This window comes from Oncorhynchus clarkii, chromosome 17 (genome assembly GCF_045791955.1).
Source record: "Oncorhynchus clarkii lewisi isolate Uvic-CL-2024 chromosome 17, UVic_Ocla_1.0, whole genome shotgun sequence".
In the NCBI taxonomy this organism is placed as follows: Eukaryota; Metazoa; Chordata; class Actinopteri; order Salmoniformes; family Salmonidae; genus Oncorhynchus; species Oncorhynchus clarkii.
Window position 1 is genome coordinate 66405663 of NC_092163.1, and position 14489 is coordinate 66420151.

The 14489-nt window shown below is 41.4% G+C and overlaps 1 protein-coding gene across 1 annotated transcript in view; it reads right to left on the reverse strand.

The window, feature by feature from the left end:
* LOC139371291 (E3 ubiquitin-protein ligase PDZRN3-B-like) overlaps positions 1–8784 on the reverse strand; it is a 130739-nt gene extending 121955 nt beyond the window's left edge. Inside the window, exon 1 of the mRNA XM_071111589.1 lies at positions 7932–8784. Within this exon, the coding sequence (XP_070967690.1) occupies positions 7932–8645 (714 nt within the window). The 5' untranslated portion in view covers positions 8646–8784. The remainder of the gene's footprint in view (positions 1–7931) is intronic.
* Between the last annotated feature and the right edge of the window lie 5705 nt (positions 8785–14489).

A 14489-nucleotide genomic window follows, 5' to 3' on the forward strand; every position in this document is an offset into this window, starting at 1 on the left:
CATGGTTGATGATATTACTAGTTTATCTAGCGTGTCCTGCGTTGCATATAATCGATGCCGTGCACATTCGCGAAAAAGGACTGTGGTTGCTCCAACGTGTACCTAACCATAAACATCAACGCCTTTCTTAAAATCAATACACAGAAGTATATATTTTTAAACCTGCATATTTAGCTAAAAGAAATCCAGGTTAGCAGGCAATATTAACCAGGTGAAATTGTGTCACTTCTCCTGCGTTCATTGCATGCAGAGTCAGGGTATATGCAACAGTTTGGGCCGCCTGGCTCATTGCGAACTAATTTGCCAGAATTTTACGTAATTATGACATAACATTGAAGGTTGTGCAATGTAACAGGAATATTTAGACTGATGGATGCCACTCATTAAATAAAATACGGAACGGTTTCGTATTTCACTGAAAGAATAAACGTCTTGTTTTCGAGATGATAGTTTCCGGATTTGACCATATTAATGACCTAAGGCTCGCATTTCTGTGTGTTATTATGTTATAATTAAGTCTATGATTTGATAGAGCAGTCTGACTGAGCGATGGTAGGCACCAGCAGGCTCATAAGCATTCATTCAAACAGCACTTTCATGTGTTTTGCCAGCAGCTCTGCTGTTTATGACTTCAAGCCTATCAACTCCCGAGATTAGGCTGGTGTAACGATGTGATGTGAAATGGCTAGCTAGTTAGTGGGGTGCGAGCTAATACCGTTTCAAACGTCACTCGCTCTGAGACTTGGAGTAGTTGTTCCCCTTGCTCTGCATGGGTAACGCTGCTTCGAGGGTGGCTGTTGTCGTAGTGTTCCAGGTTCGAGCCCAGGTAGGAGCGAGGAATGGGACGGAAGCTATGCTGTTACACTGGCAATACTAAAGTGCCTATAAGAACATCCAATAGTCAAAGGTATATGAAATACAAATGGAACAGAGAGAAATAGTCCTATAATTCCTATAATAACTACAACCTAAAACTTCTTACGTGGGAATATTGAAGACTCATGTTAAAAGGAACCACCAGCTTTCATATGTTCTCATGTTCTGAGCAAGGAACTTAAACGTTAGCTTTCTTACATGGCACATATTGCACTTTTACTTTCTTCTCCAACACTTTGTTTTTGCATGATTTAAACCAAATTGAACATGTTTCATTATTTATTTCAGGCTAAATTGATTGTATTGATGTATTATATTAAGATAAAATAAGTGTTCATTCAGTATTGTTGTAATTGTCATTATTACAAATACATTTTAAAAATCGGACGATTAATCGGTATCGACTTTTTGCCCTCCAATAATCGGTATCGGTACTGAAAAATCATAATCGGTCGACCCCTAGTGTGGATCTATATCATGATTCTCTGTGGCTTAGCTAGCTCTCTGGGAAAGAGCGGTCAAGTGACTGGTTCAAGCAAGGGTTAAAGGCTCTTTCCTTCGCCCTCTCCTTCTCTTGCTCCAAAAGCCATTTGCTATGTGTATTAATACACCAGTAGACCTCTCTGTTAATGGAGGGATGACAAGTGGAACGCTGAGAAACCAGTGCAGTCAGCTCACTTAATCTGCTTTTTAAGGGGACAGTCAGAGGGTGGGACTGGTGCTGTGACCATCATGTCAGCAGTCATCCCAGTATGGAGAATGCTATAGCATACAGGGACTAAATATAAAAGCAGGTATTAACAGTACAGTGTCATGACTGAGTCCGGCTACCATATAGGCTACAGGATAAGGTGCAGAGTACTAGCCTATACTGTAGGTCTGCCAGGGAAGAATGTGCACTGCTGCTGGACCATGTTGTGTCGGCGCATGTGTACAGAGTTCTATGTTTCAAAACAACTATTGGCTATTTCCTGAAAGGAAAATTAATCTTCTGCCGATCTACCATTCCAGTGTTTAATTGCTCTATTGTAATTACTTCGCCACCATGGCCTATTTATTTCCTTAACTTACCTCATTTGCACTCACTGTATATAGACTTTTTGTTTTATTTTGTTCTACTATTATTGACTGTATGTTTTGTTTATTCCATGTGTAACTCTGTGTTGTTGTATGTGTCGAATTGCTACGCTTTATCTTGGCCAGGTCGCAGTTGCAAATGAGAACTTGTTCTCAACTAGCCTACCTGGTTAAATAAAGGTGAAAAAATAAATTAAATTAAATAAATATCTAAGAATATGAAAAATATAGAAAGACTGAAAGTATAAGGGTAGGCAAGTTAGTCAATGCATTCAGCATTGTCCCTTCCTTTTATACTATATGTTGTAAGGATAGCCTACATCTGTAGGAACTGAGAAACAAGACAATGTGTACGGAGGACTGAATACTTCTAAAACCAGTGGGGTGAGCATGTCACGCCACACAGACACTAATCCCACAGACAGACGCCAATCATTGCAGACAATGTTGATCTTGCTTCGCATTCACCTAACCTATGTAGCCTTATTTATGACAGGATCACGGAGAAAGACCACATCCCATATTCAGCCCAGTCAATCTTTGCCAGTTTCCTTATTCTGTTCAGTTCTGTACATTTTCTGTATTTATTTATTTAACCTTTATTTAACTAGGCAAGTCAGTTAAAAACAAATTCTTATTTACAATGACGGCCTACCAAAAGGCAAAAGGCCTCCTGCGGGGTCTGGAATTAAAAATAAAAATGTTGGACAAAACACACATCACGACAAGAGACACCACAACACTACATAAAGAGAGACCTAAGACAACAACATAGCATGGCCGAAACACATGACAACACTGCATGGTAGCAACACAACATGACAACATGGTAGCAGCACAAAACATGAAACAAACATTATTGGGCACAGACAACAGCACAAAGGGCAAGAAGGTAGAGACAACAATACATCACGTGAAGCAGCCACAATTGTCAGTATTAGTGTCCATGTCAATCAGAAGCCAGGTGTATATCAGCACTGGAAAGCTGGCCTATGCCATGTTTTCCTGTACATTTTTCAATATGGCTGAGATTCTGTGTTCCAAACCCAGCAGTCAAAGAAGGTTACCTGTCACCATTGATATTTCTCCTGTTATGGCAGTCGATTGGGGAGCAAATATGTCATCCTGAATCTGATTTCAGAAGATCTGATAACACGTGACCTGAACTAGCCCAAGTAAAAACACAGACGCTGGTTCGCTGAGATTTGCAATGCAGCGACAGTCTACATGTCGCCCGACTCCAAAAGTTAATTCCACTTGTGTCTTTCTGTTTGATACTGCCACAGATATTGCCACATGTGCACTGATGTTACCTGCCAAGCAATCCTGAACATACTGCTTGACTGAATCTGGAAAAAAATCTGAAGAGAAAAAGCCTTTTAAACTAACCACATCATCCACATAATTATTTTTTTTCTAGCTTTCTCTTTTTCTTTCATGGATAATTTGAAAAATAATTCTTTTGGAGATGTTTTCCAGGGATTAGAGCTTCAAGGAGGAGAACAACTTTCTTTGTTCATCCACTTTAACGGAGTTTGTACAGTGCATTTCAAAGGATTGAATAGACAGTACTAAATAAGAAACCTGAATCTGTAAAGTGTTTTGAAAGTGGAATCTTAATTTCTTTCCGGTACCAGGCTGAAAAAAACATGTTAGTCGTCAAATCTGATAGTGTATCAAGTAATACTGTGGTAATGGGGTGCAGCACACATTTTTAAAAAGAGTGCAAAAGCAAGGGGAGAAAACACAATAACACTAGGTAAAGGTCTAAACAAGTCCCACTACTAACATATCTGTCCAACCTGGACTCAAGCGTAGACATAAGATAGTAAATGTACATCTGGGACACTACAATTAGTATGATATGGTATTGTATGTATTAATTTGTGGATGTTCATCATCCATTTCGTATGATATGTTACGAATAAAATGTGTATATGTTACGAATTCCAATTTGTTGTGGCTAACGTTAGCTAGGTGGGGGTTAAGATGTTAGGGTTAGGAGTTAGGTTAAAGGGTTAAAGTTAGGGTTAGCTAACATGCTAAGTAGTTACAAAGTAGCTAAAAAGTAGTAAGTAGTTGCTCATTTTAAAAAGTTGCTAATTAAAAAAGGTGACAGACCGGCTCTTATGAAGCAAAATTGAAATTGTGTTTTTTTACATTGGATAAATGTAGAAGCTCAGAGATAGAAAATTGTATATCATACACTACAATTTAGGAACAATGGGAAAGTCATTTTGAGAAAATGGACATTGAATGTTTTGGGACACCTACTGGAGAGCTCTTCTTTGTCTACACCCATTCAGCATCATTCACACCCTCTTAAGCTTTAGCCCCACCCATCTCGTTAAGGATTCACGTGTGAGGCTATGTACTAAACAACCAAATATTTCAAGACTAAAGGCTGGTTTAAACTACAGATCTTTTTGTAAATTTAATCTGGAGTGCCAGAGTGTGCTCTAAGCGTTCTTAAACACGTTGTCAGATTGTCCGTTCGTAAATTCAGAGTGTTTCGCTCTCGGCACGTTCAGAGTGCACACTGGACTCTTTTTGCCGAGGAGTAGGGTTGATTCTAGCGTTCTGACCTAACAACAGCAGTCAAGCACCCAAGCTAACTGGCTAACGTTGGCTAGCTACTTCATCTTACTCGCCCTAGCAGAGCTGTTTAGGCTGTTTTTATGTTATCCAGAGTGTTGGTGACTGCAACAGTGCTGCTAGTAAAATTGGATTACGCTTTTTTCCCAATGTTTACTCACACCAGCCATATTCAATGGGTGTTGAGCATTTGTAAATTTGTCAGTTATTCTGCACTCTGGTACACTCAGACGAGAGTGCTCTGAAATCAGAGTAGATAGCCAGAGCGAATTTATTATTTATTATTGCAGTGACATCATAAACATTCTATTGAAATAGTTACTTGCATAATGGAGTGTTTTGTTAGCTAAACAATGAACCTAAACATAATGTAGCTAGCTAGCTAAACAATGAATCATAATCCCAACTCATAACGTTACTACCCTGCATGAATCTGCAGGTAGCTAACCATCCAGGTTCAATGTTAGCTAGCTAACATTAGGCTATAACTAGCAATGCTAGAGATACAAATATCAGATCATACACGTAATGTTAGCTAGCTAGCCAGCCAGCTAATGTTAGCTAGCTAGCTAACAGTGCACTTTAACTTGAAATGAAAACAACTTTCTGGCAAAATTAAAAACATGCAATATCTGAAAATGTAGCTAGCTAACCAGCTAGCAATGAGGATTCGGCCCAGAAGTGGCCTTTTCCGGGGGCCAGAACTGATTGAATTGGGTGTCATACTCAGCCCGGAATCAAAATGAATGACTGCCCAGAATCGGCCCAAGTACATTGGGCCATTTCCATCTACCAGAATTCAGCCGACTTTGCCGGCATCTTACCAGAATCCCCCCAGAAGCGGCCCAATACTAATTTAAATAAATGCATACAAAATTTCAGATTTAGTCATTTTAAATATTACTATTATACATTTTATACATACAAATTATACCCATCCCATCCACAAAAAAACATTTTGTGTTGGAGGTAACACCACACACCTGGTGACCGTGTCAGTGTGCATGCACCTGGCCCGCCACAGGAGTTGCGAGATGGGACATCCTGGCCAGCTAAGGACATCCTGGCCAACCAAACCCTCCCCTAATTGTGCATCGCCTCAAGGGTCTCCTGGGCGCAGCCAACACGGGTCTTGAACCAACATCTGTAACAACACTGCGATGCAGTGTCTTAGACCGCTATGCCACTCGGAAGGCTCCAGCCACTAAGTGTTTAATGCCTTGCACAAAGTATCAAAATACAAAAATACTACACAGGACTCTTAAAGAATTTCATTTAAATGCTAATTGTATTTTTGATCACAGAAACAATGAGAAAATATGGAAAAATTATTAATGAAATGTTAATTATAAAAAAAAATGTGTAATCATCTGCCAAAGAGTAGCCCCAATCGGCCCGAGCCCCAAGTAATATATACATGTGGGCCAGATAACTCACACTGGAATCGGCCCGAGCTCTATCCCCGCACTCCAGCCATAAGTACTACTGCTGAAGGAGGCCCAGACTCGGGCCACATGACAACGGCAGAGTCTGACTCTCAGCCGAGTGGCCCGACTCTCAACCAGAATTGGGCCAGATCCACTGTGCTAGCTGGGTAGGCTCTTTTACCCGTCCGTATACATGGATGGACGCTTCTCCTTCTCTGTCACGGATGCCATGGTTGCCCTTAGTTTGAAGAAGTAATTCGGAGACAGGTTTTTTATACAACAGCCTTCTGTGTGTTCTCTTTTTCAACTCTTGTCTGCATATTTGCAATCAAACAACAGAATTTTCTCCATCTCCATAGCTATCATACTCTAATTCCACTGATTTCAAAATTCGGTCCTCCAGAAAGTGGAGAGCAACACTTATGCAGTTCTACTATGTGATATCTTTCAAAAAAGCAGCGTTAGAAAGAATTACCTACACATACTGACCAGCTCATATTATAGACAGATGCGAGCTACATGGCAGACCAATCCGAACTCATCTTTCGGCATGTCCAGCCCACTCATTATCTCAGCCAATCATGGCTAGCGGGAAGGTTGCTCACTTTTTCCGGGGCTAATTTAACAATTGTATTCGTAAGATGGCATAAAAGTTTGTTATGAATGCGCATCAAAGTTCACCTGTTCCAGAAGGCATTTCTTCCCAAAAACTCAATTTGATTAAAAAAAATGTACTTTTAAATGGCTCTCCTGTGAAGTAGTGAAGTGTGACATATGCCTAGTTTCCTGAAACAGGTGACAAATGCTAAAGTTGTCCATGATGAGATTCGAACACGCAATCTTTGGGTTGCTAGACGTTCAAGTTATACGCCCACCCACCATACTAAGTAACCTTCTGTCTTATGTAGCCATACCAAACATAACATATCATACTAATTTGAGTTTCTGGATTTACCCTTACTATGTTACATCTAGTCTATGAGACCAGGCTGGTGTGTATGTTCCCTTATATTCAGAATGCTTGTAGTGTACCTTACCTGTTCTTCCACCATGGGTTGATATGGACTTATACAATATCATAAACATTTCAACCTCTCCCTAGCTGACCAGAAGGGAGGCCTCTATCCTTTTATGTCCACTGTGTTGAGTCCAAGACTTGGCTATAGAACATGGCAAAAACGATGCACTGACTAGCATATAAATATATGCGATATACACTGAGTGTACAAAACATCAAGGACATATCTTTCAATGACATAGACTTACTAGGTGAATCGAGGTCCCTTATTAATGTCACTTGTTAAATCCACTTCAATCAGTGTAGATGAAGGGGTTATTTAAAAGTATTTTTAAGCCGTAAGACAATTGAGACGTGTGTATGTGTGTGTGTGTGTGTGTGTGCAATTCAGATGGGGAATAGGCAAGACAAAAAAATTAAGTGAGTCAGTTAAGAACAAATTCTTATTTACAATGACGGCCTACACCGGCCAATGCTGAGCCAATGACACTCCCAATCACCGGTTGTGATACAGCCTGGATTCGAAACAGGGTATCTGTAGTGACGCCTCTAGCGCTGAGATGCAATGCCTTAGACCACTGCGCCACCCGGAAGCCGCAACTAACCTATATAGCCTATGTATGGCAAACTGAGGAAAATAAACACACTTTTGACCATTAGTAGTAGACTAGGCCTAATGCAACGGTGTTTGACCACAGGAGACTCAAAGTCTATCTGGTCAATGATTTAACCTGGCAGACAACGGACCACTAAAGTTTTAAACTGGTTTATACAAACATAAGTAACGGAAAATGCCAAAAAGTAGAGCAGAAGTGAAAATAATAACAGTACGCGCGCTCTATAGATAAAAGGTAACATAGAACTATGGACAATCACAAACAAAGTAACTATTTGTAATAGCCACAAATTCCGTAGCGTGATTTTTGAAACGTTCTTACCTTGCACGGGGGAGCAAGGGTCCTAGTCAGCGAATCGATCCTTGCACTGTATTCAGTGAATTTCTTCTGATACTTCAGCGCTGTCATTTGTAGCTCATTGTGCACCGCGGAGAGTTGAGCAAGAAGTGATTTCTCTCTTTTGCTTGATTTCAATGATTGCTTCTTGAACTCTTTGTCCAAGTTGATCACCTTCCCGTGCAATGCACTATTATGTGCTTTCATGGCTTTCAAACAGCAATGGGTGTCTAATCTTTGCTCTTTGTGGATGAGCATCAAGCCACATCCACTGTCGCATATCCCGACCGGTCTGTAATCACACGATTCGCGCATATGGGCATCCATGTCCTTCAGATTGAGCACCTCCTTGCATCCTTTATTCCTGCATTTGGCCGGTGAGTAATCGCACATCTCGGCATGCTCTGCTAGATGGTGCAGCTTTACCACTTTTTCACAGCCTCTGGCATGGTTGTCACACTTTATGTCCAGCTTCAGAATCAGGTTTTTCAGAGGGAGAACGTGGTTCAGCTCTGTCGTAGAGATCCTTTGACATTTGACGGGGCAGCTGCTTTTCTGGATAACCCATGGCAGCACACAGCTTGCGCAGAAGACGTGACCACACGGAGTAGTGAGCGGGTCTTCTAGAACTTTATTACACAAATTGCATTTAAAATCTGGGTCCACAGACCCTTTAAACCGATCCAACTCAAATCCCATGTTTCCAAAACTCCGCCGGGATTCCCACAGATCGAAGTAGGAGTAATGGGTGTTTTAATTTGTCATTGGAGGAGTAGACTGACTTCAAGCTCTCCTGACTGTCTAAACTAATTGACCGAGACTTCTTCGGGAAAAAAGTGGAGGAATTCTCTACCGTAACTGCCGTAAGAGCCGTGCAACAGACTGAAACGCAATCATCAATTGGCCTAATTTACGAATCGAAAAATTATTTAAGCTTTTTAAATTGTAACTCAATCGAGGAAACGTGTAATGCAATTATTACATTGTAGTTACGAAGAAAAATAGGCTGCACATAGGGGTGTCATGCACGCCCCAAAAATATAAGGGGACACAAAGTATGTGAGGATGGCTTGGGGGTGGTCAATATGGGGGCTATGCCCCCAGTCTGTAAATGGCCGAATTTAGCATTCTTTCAAACACATGTAACAGCTTTCTCCTGCAATTTAGAGCCATAATCATTATGCTTAATGCTATGCTTCTCTGTAGAGGGATGGTGCTCTGAGTGTGACTTCTCATTGTGTCAAACCATGTTAGTGTCTGCGATATTATTACACAAAGCTATGGCTCTATGTCTTACCTAGCTAGTTGTGACTGACACTTCAGGGTATTAGCTATGTATACACTGAGTGTACAAAACGTTAGGAACATCTGCACTTACAGGACGGCAGGTAGCCTATTGATTAAAAGTGTTTGGGAAGTAATTGAAAGGTTGCTGATTTGAATCCCCGAGCCGGAAAAGTGGAAAAATAACCCATTCTGCCCTTGAGCAAGACAGTTAAGCCCCAACAACAAATGCTCCCCTGGCACCGATGACGTGGAATTCATTCAAGGCAGCCCTCCGCACCTCTCTGATTCAGAGGGGTTGGGTTAAATATATAAAACACATTTCAGTTGAATGCATTCAGTTGTCCAACTGACAAGGTATCCTCTCTCCATGACATAGACTGGCCAGGTGAATCCAGGTGAAAGCTATGATCCCCTGTTGATGTCAATTGTTAAATCCACTTCAATCAGTGTAGATGAAGGGGAGGAGACATGTTAAAGAATGATTTTTAAGCCTTGAGACAATTGAGACATGGATTGTGTATGTGTGCCATCAGAGGGTGAATGGGCAAGACAAAATATTTAACTGCCTTTGAATGGGGTATGTTAGTAGGTCCCAGGCGCATTGGTTAGAGTGTGTCAAGAACTGCAATGTTGCTGTGTTTTTCATGCTCAACAGTTTCCTGTGTGTATCAAGAATAGTCCACCACCCAAAGGACATCCAGAGAACTTGGCACAACTGTGGGAAGCATTGGTGTCAACATGGGCCAGCATCACTGTGGAACTCTTTCGACACTTTGTAGAGTCCATGCCCTGAGAAATTGAGTCTCCTCTGAGGGCAAAATGGGTTGCAACTCAGTATTAGGAAGGTGTTCCTAATGTTTTGTACACAGTGTATAAACAAACGCTGTGTGCTGATAACTATGGTGTGCATGACATGTCACTAGGACTTTGGAGACATTACACGCTAACTGCTGAAGGCTCAGACGGGCAAAGCACTTGTGAAAACAAATGGGTGGAAGAACACTTAATAGCAAGTGACATTTTTATTTCCCCCCCGAAACACACACTTAAAATCCCAGAAGACAGAGAGAACAAGCAAAGAGGATATTCTTACAAGTGTTTTGGCTGGCATGTAGGCCACCCTGCAGCTCTTACACTCATGTTGACAATGACAGGCTGTCTTCCTATTTCACACAGTGCAGTGAGTACACTAGGGGACAGATGACAAAAATGTAACCTAGATACAGATAATATCATACAGAACAATTATTTAAAATGTATGTGAAGCATAAAAAACATGTCAAACATGTACATACCTTAGGCTAGGTCTTTGGCTAATTACTGTAATAGAACCAGAGGGACAGTCTGCACTCTATTAGCCAATCCCCATAAATGTGTGTTTGTGTGTAGTTGTGTGCATGTGTACGGGCCCTTATGTGGCTGTTTCTCTGTCAATTTATTTTCTGCATAAAGAAAAAAGCACCTTTATTTAAACTTGTGCATTTTCGATCTCGGCAGGAAGTGTTATGGTCATAAAAAACTCACAGGGCATGCCAGTTATGCTCAGTGATGTGACAAGAATCACCAGCACACTGGCAGCTTAACTTTCTTTTTTGAGCAAAGTCCATCTTTGTTCATGATCAGACTCCATAATATTGCTGATGGGAAACACACATCTATTGGTTGTCTACTCTCTGGGAAACCCAATTACATGTAATGCCATGCTTTATAAATCCATTCCACATGTGTTACTATCAAAGACTAAAACCAAAGGTTCATCAATGGCTCTGTGGAACACAGTGACAGAAGGGGAATGCACTCTAGCATTCAATTAAAGTCTGAGGTAACGCGTCAACTCTTACACATGATAAATGGGCATCTCACGAGTAAAATGTGATGTAATTTCTTGACACCTTTATGGTATTATTTGGCTATATCGTGAGTAATGTAATGACCTCTTCTTCTTCTTCTTCTTTCAAAAGTACAAAATCATCAGTTTTGTACAATATCCTCAGACCCGTGTGATTGGATGAGAGAGACACAGACGCATAGTAGATTTAAGCATTGAGGCCCGAGGGGGTGTGGTATATGGCCAATATAACACGGCTAAGGGCTGTTGTTAGCCCGTTGTTAGACGCAACGCGGAGTGCCTGGATACAGCCCTTAGCCATGGTATATTGGCAATATACCACAAACCCCCAATGTTCCTTATTGCTATTATAAACTGGTTACCAACCTAATTAGAGCAGTAAAAATAAATGTTTTGTCATACCCATGGCATATGGTCTGATATACCATGGCTTTTGGCCAATCAGCATTCAGGGCTCGAACCACCCAGTTTATAATAGGTCATAAAAACTGGATAATTTAGTTGTGACATATCCTTTTGTTCTATTATACCCCTTTGCCCGCACAATGATTCTTCAATTTCCAGTAGTGTGTTGCTGTGAATGATGAGATTTGAATATGCTACACAGCTAAAGTACTGTCTGTTTGTGTTTCCTTGCCAATTTTTCTGCTAATGATTTATTATTTCTTACAATGGAATTACAGGCCCCAGTTGTTTATTCTAGGGCTGAGCTGTGGTGTATTCCTCTAAGCATCAAACTACATGAAATATTAGTATTCCAGAATGGATAAAAACATGAAAACAAACTTTAATAGTACGCAGCTATACCCAGCCGTTTTGAGAATATTGGCCAGTTTGGCAAATCTGACCATAATTCTATCTTCCTGATTCATGCTTACAAGCAAAAACTAAAGCAGGAAGTACCAGTGACTCAGTCAATAAAAAAGTGGTCAGATGAAGCAGATGCTAAGCTACAGGACTGTTTTGCTAGCACAGACTGGAATATGCCCCGGGATTCTTCCGATGGCATTGAGGAGTACATCACATCAGTCACTGGCTTCGTCAATATGTGCATCGATGACATCCTCCCCACAGTGACTGTACATACATACCCCAACCAGAGCCATGGATTACAGGCAACATCCGCACTGAGCTAAAGGGTAGAGCTTCCGCTTTCAAGGAGCAGAACTCTAACCCGGAAGCTTATAAGAAATCCCTCTATGTCCTCTGATGAACCATCAAACAGGATTAAGATTGAATCGTACTACACTGGCTCCGACGCTCGGTGGATGTGACAGGGCTTGCAAACTATTACAGACTACAAAGGGAAGCACAGCCGCGAGCTGCCCAGTGACACGAGCCTAACAGACAAGATAAATAACTTCTATGCTCGCTTCAAGGCAAGTAACACTGAAACATGCATGAGAGCATCAGCTGTTCTGGATGACTGTTTGATCACGCTCTCCGTGGCCAATGTGCAGTGGCGGATTTAGGCATAGGTGACATGGGCAGCTGCCCAGGGCGGCATCTTGTCAGAGGAGGCATGGGGCACCCGCACAGAATTAAAAAAATAAAATAATAATAATAATAATATTCAGAATGGTGACATTTGCGCAATCGGTTTTCTAACGCTCATTTGCACGTCACGTCAATGATATCATGTCATGGTGTGGGACTGTGGGTCAATTAACCTTGTTGGAGTGGGTGCCCTGATTCTAGTTTGTGAGCTGGGAAAGCTACTGCCTGGGAAGGTCTCCCACTCAGGTGCCACAGGGTTCAATTCTTGGACCGACTCTCTTCTCTCTATACATCAATGATGTCACTCTTGCTGCTGGTGAGTCTCCTATCCACCTCTACGCAGACGACACCATTCTGTATACTTCTGGCCCTTCTTTGGACACTGTGTTAACAACCCTCCAGGCAAGCTTCAATGCCATACAACTCTCCTTCCGTGGCCTCCAATTGCTCTTAAATACAAGTAAAACTAAATGCATGCTCTTCAACCAATCGTTGCCTGCACCTGCCCGCCTGTCCAACATCACTACTCTGGACAGCTCTGGACAACTACAAATACCTAGGTGTCTGGTTAGACTGTAAACTCTCCTTACAGACTCACAATAAGCATCTCCAATCCTATTTTGCAACAAAGCATCCTTCACTCATGCTGCCAAACATACCCTCATAAAACTGACAATCCTACTGATCCTCGACTTTGGCGATGTAATTTACAAAATAGCCTCGAACACTCAACTCAACAAATTGGATGTAGTCTATCACAGTGCCATCCGTTTTGTCACCAAAGCCCCATATACTACCCACCACTGCGACCTGTACGCTCTCGTTGGCTGGCAATCACGTCACACTCGCCGCCAAACCCACTGGCTCCAGGTCATCTACAAGTCTCTGCTTGGTAAAGCCCCGCCTTATCTCAGCTCACTGGTCACCATAGCAGCACCCACCCGTAGCACACGCTCCAGCAGGTATATCTCACTGGTCACCCCCAAAGTCAATTCTTAATTTGGCCGCCTTTCCTTCCAGTTCTCTGCTGCCAATGACTGGAACGAACTGCAAAAATCACTGAAGCTGGAGACTCATATCTCCCTCACAAACTTTAAGCACCAGCTGTCAGAGCAGCTCACAGATCACTGCACCTGTACATGGCCCATTCTGTAAATAGCCCATCCAACTACATCATCCCCAAACTGTATTTATGTATTTATCTTGCTCCTTTGCATCCCAGTATCTCTACTTGCACATTCATCTTCTGCACATGTACCATTCCAGTGTTTAATTGGTATATTGTAATTACTTCGCCAACATGGCCTATTTATTGCCTTACCCCATATCCTACCTCATTTGCACACTGTATATAGACTTTTTCCCCCTACTGTATTATTGACTGTATGTTTGTTTATTCTCTGTGTTGTTGTATGTGTCGAACTGCTTTGCTTTATCTTGGCCAGGTTGCAGTTGTAAATGAGAACTTGTTCTTAACTTGCCTACCTGGTTAAATAAAGGTGAAATAATAAATAAATAAATACAACATTCCCCAACTGGCCTCCCCTCCCCAGATAGCATATGAACACGTCATAAACCATGGCAATTTGTTTTTTAGAATTACTGAAAATTAGCTGTTAAACTGCAATGTTTTCTCTCAGCCTCATGGCAAAATGTGTAGAAAAGCATGAAATTAGCTATAAAAATGCTAATGCAACTCACTGTGGCAACATGTGTAGAATAACATGAGATTAAGTAGCTGTAAAACTGCAATATTTTCTCTCTGCCCAATGGCAAAATGTGTAGAATTGCAGGAAGTTAGCTATATGTGTCATCGTAGGAGGGTAAATTGTGTGAATAGTTTTGCACAGATGTAAAAATAAGAACTTAGCTCTTTTCATTTGATAGCAAAGTGCATATTTCAATACACA